The sequence below is a fragment of the Echinops telfairi genome, unplaced genomic scaffold (genome assembly GCF_000313985.2).
Source record: "Echinops telfairi isolate 266 unplaced genomic scaffold, ASM31398v2 ScPeMD7_18;HRSCAF=68, whole genome shotgun sequence".
NCBI classification, from domain to species: domain Eukaryota; kingdom Metazoa; phylum Chordata; class Mammalia; order Afrosoricida; family Tenrecidae; genus Echinops; species Echinops telfairi.
The window spans coordinates 56108790-56112836 of record NW_022103915.1 but is presented as its reverse complement, the minus strand read 5'-3'; the positions used below and the strand labels follow the sequence as shown (position 1 = coordinate 56112836).

Here is a 4047-nt window from a genome sequence, read left to right as displayed (position 1 = left end):
AGCAACAAAGGCTTTCAAAATAAAAAGGGAGTAAAACCATGCCCACGCTCATCAGGGTGCACTTGATAAGAACAGCTTTGGAACATTTATATGCTACACAAGCACCCCATTGGGTCCAACTTCTGGCTTATCTATAGGGAACAGATACCTTCTTTAGTTAAGGCAGAACAAATTTCACTTTGCATAAAAGTATTAAATGTGAAAAAATTACATTATTTGAAAATATTATTACAGGACAGTGCATATGAGGTGGTACATAACCACCACCACCCACGCCCCATCCAAAATGGAGAAAAACTCCGCTGGGTGGAGCTTTTGTAGTACGCATTTTTCCCACCAGGCAAGCAAGCATGCAGCAACTCTCTGAATCAGTGCACCCATTGGCATCACATGGGAAGGTTCTCTCTGGTCACAGTGAATTTTTTAGTAAAAGTTTTGCTAAAACCTCGTGTTTTGTTTTTTGTTTTGGGTTTTTGTGTGTGTCATGGCTGATTAAGGGAACAGTGCAGCTGTGAAATTTTGTTTCCTGCTCAGGAAAAATGCTGCAGAAACTGTTGTGATGTGGAACACAGCTTACAAAGACAGTGCTATGTGAAAAACTCAAGTGTACAAATGTTTTTCTTGTTTCAAAAAAAGGTGAAATGTTGATTGATGACAAACTTCATCTGGACATTCATCAACTTCCTGAAAGGACGAAAATATCGACTTGTAATTTGTTCTACCAGGTCAGACTATTAATCAAGCTTTCTATTTAGAAGTTCTGAAAAGACTGCACAACAGTGTATGACAAAATTAGGCCTGGTTTGTGGCAGACGGGGGACTGATGTTGCCAGCATGACAAGGCACCTACTCAGCGGCATCTTATGGTCCAGTTTTTGGCAAAAAACAACATGGCTCTCTTGCACCACACCTGACTTAGCTGACCTCGTTCCATGTGACTTTTTTGTTTATGCAAAAGAAAAGGGGCATGGAAGGACAGTCCTTTGATGACCTAGAAGAGGTGAAGAAAAAAAATCGAGGGAGGTACTGTCAGCCATCCAAACAGATTAGTTTGAAAACTGTTTCCAAGAATGAAATCTCAGATTTGACAAATAAATGTATTGAGTGTAATGGAGAGTAGTTTGAAGGTGATAAGGTTGTTTTATAAAAAAATTTTTTAATACATAGCTTTGAAAAAAAATCCAGTTTATTTTTGGGTACCCTCTTGTATATTTTAAGGTGAACTCTCTTTTATACTTAAGATTAACTTTTTGCTAGGAACTTAATTTGCTGTGTAAAGTTCTACTGAAAATGTAGTAAAATATTATTCAAAAAACAAAACCTTTGCTTGAAATTTGGAAATAGAATCCTTCAAGCCAAATTCATTAAGTGAGGCAGCATCTTTGCTAATGTTCTAGAAACAGCCAATGACAGAGACTGATACCACAGCCGCAGCTATGGACTCCCACCATTGACCAGGAAGACTGCACTGGGCCAGCCAATGTTTACTACTGCTACACATAAGGTTGCTATGAGTGGGCGCCAAACCCACAGCAACTAACAAGCTCCTGGTGGCTAGTGAGCAAAGTGGGGATGGTGCTGGAGACTTAGAGGGACCAGCTTCACCCGTGCCTCACAACCCTAAACAGAGTGTGGAAGAACAAGAAAGTCACCTCTTGTCAGACACACTTAGGTTACTTTATCACCTGACTGGGAGAAAGGAAGCTCTATGTGGCAGTTCTATTCTGTCCTATAGGGTCACTATGACCTGGAATTGGCACAATGAGATCTCAAGGAGACCTGGTGGTGCAGTGGTTAAGCACATTGACTGCTGACCAAAAGGTAGATGGTTCCGACACACCAGCTGCTCTGTGAGACGAAGACATGTCAAGTCTGCTTTCACAAGAATGAGGAGCTGATGCCAAGGGCTCAAGTGGAAAGCAAATGTTTTGAGAATGATGAGGACAACACATATACAAATGTGCTCGACACAATGGATGGATGGATGTATGGATTGTGATAAGAGTTGTATGAGCTCCCAATAAAAGGATTTAAAAAAAACCCTAACCCGACAGCTGCTCTCCTCTGTCCTTCAGGACCCTGACATGAGTCCGAATTCACTTGATGACAATGGGTTTGGGGGAGCAAGTCAAACAAGTTTCTTAAACTTAAGTGGTGTGATTTATACCTGAGAAAAGGATGTTAGAGTCGGAAACAGAAGTTAGGTGACTTTAGCAGCATTTCGAGAATTAACCATAGAAGCCACACAGAGAGATCTATCTGTATTTCAAGTTACAGGGCTCAGTGAAAAGGATGTTTGGTGGCTAGAAAAGCCAACCATCAGTGCGTGCTGTTTGCTGAGCACCCCCTAAGCAACAAATGGCCTTACTTGTTTCATTTTTTCCAGTTCATCTCGGAGGAGGAGGTTTTCCTGTTCCACAACGCGGGCCTGTGTTTTGACTTCAGCAAGCTCAGCCTCCAGGGAAGAGACTGCAGTGGAAGACTAAGAGAAAAACAACAACTCAAACAATGGTCTATTCATTGAGACTGAGGGAGCTTACCCATTTCAGCAAAACAATTCTTAAGGAAACACTAAAGCAAATTCAATAACACTCTGTTTTATGACCATTTGTTCCAATACTCAAGGGAGCTAATCAAAGCTAACTTTTTAGACTCCACTTAATTGGCACAGCCATGATTTTTAAGGCAGTTTTTGCAGCTTCCTCTACTGCAAAGTTATTATTGTTCTCTCTGTAGTTAAGAAACAACTTAGCAGAGATACATTAAAACTTTCCCCAACTTTTGCCCATTCTTTTAGTGTATGTTGTGGAATTTGTTTACAACAGTTATTACTGTAGTGTTTCTCTAATGATAATTTTCCATTTCCTCTTTTCTTTGAATATAATTCTTCTGTAAGAAAGACCGGCAAAAAAAAAAAAAAAGAGAGAGAAAGAAATCATTTTTCTTCTATTTTATTCAATCAAGCTTTATATCAATGTGGATTCATAGATATCTTATTCTATATTTAAAGTTTAATATTTATCTTATACTATGCTATCATATTTTTATTGCTCAAGTGGCACCAGCTTTGACCACTGGAGGCCCCTTCCGATTGTAGCCTGCCCTTTAGACATGCTCCACTTATTATTATCACCTCCTTACTTACTTTCAGTTAAGGAACTCTGGTGGTACAGTGGTTGCACTGTGGGTTGCTACTGCCAGGTCCCTAGTTGGAAACCACCAGCTGCTCCACAGGAAAGAGATGGGCTTTTCCACTCCCGTAAAGAGTTATACTCATAGAAACCACAGGAGCAACTCCACCTTGTCCTGTAGGGTGGCTATGAGTTGGCATCGACTGACTTGATGGCGGTGAGTTTGGTTGGTTTTCTTTCCGTTCCCATGAAATTTGCAGTTTCATCTTCCGTATTCTCTGTCCAACCCTGGCATCAATCACGTTTCCAAGAATCCGGTTCCTTTTATGAGAATGGCATTCAGAAACCACGGTGCCTTCATGACTGCCGCCAGCGCCTTGTTTTGAGGCTGTCCCAGTGGACAGGATGAGGACACAAAACACGCAGGCACACCCCTAAGCTGGCGGTGCAGTGGGCTAAGGTGCCGGACTGCTAACCCGCTGAGCCTGAGAAAGAGGAGGCTGGCTGCTCCCGCAAAGCCGTGCAGTCTCAGAAACCGAGGAGCAGGGCCCTTGCTGTCCGTGATTTTATGAGTCACAACTGACTTGGTGGCCAAGGGTTAACTTCCACACCACACGTCTACACTTCTGTATCTACTTAGTTGGGTGTCTCTGAAAAGCCATACATTTATACTGATACTCTGGATTCCAAATCAAGACCACAGGCTCACTTTAGCTTTCTCTCTTTCCTTATTTGTAACACCTTTCTCCACAAGTGGCAAATTAAGTTCTTGTGGTCAACAATAGCCAAGACTTCAAAGAGTTTGTGGAAAAATGAAATTAGAAGATAATGGAATTTTCCCACAGACTTTTTGAAGTCCCCTTACATGTGCTGTATACATTCGAGTAGAAGCCGAATTTTTCAGCACATTTTTTTT

The 4047-nt window shown here is 41.4% G+C and overlaps 1 protein-coding gene across 1 annotated transcript in view; it reads right to left on the bottom strand.

Moving 5' to 3' along the window:
* Positions 1-4047, bottom strand: part of NIN (ninein) — a 105741-nt gene that overhangs the window by 23592 nt on the left and 78102 nt on the right. Inside the window, exon 21 of the mRNA XM_045287638.1 lies at positions 2369-2482. Coding sequence (XP_045143573.1) covers positions 2369-2482 — 114 coding nt within the window. The remainder of the gene's footprint in view (positions 1-2368; positions 2483-4047) is intronic.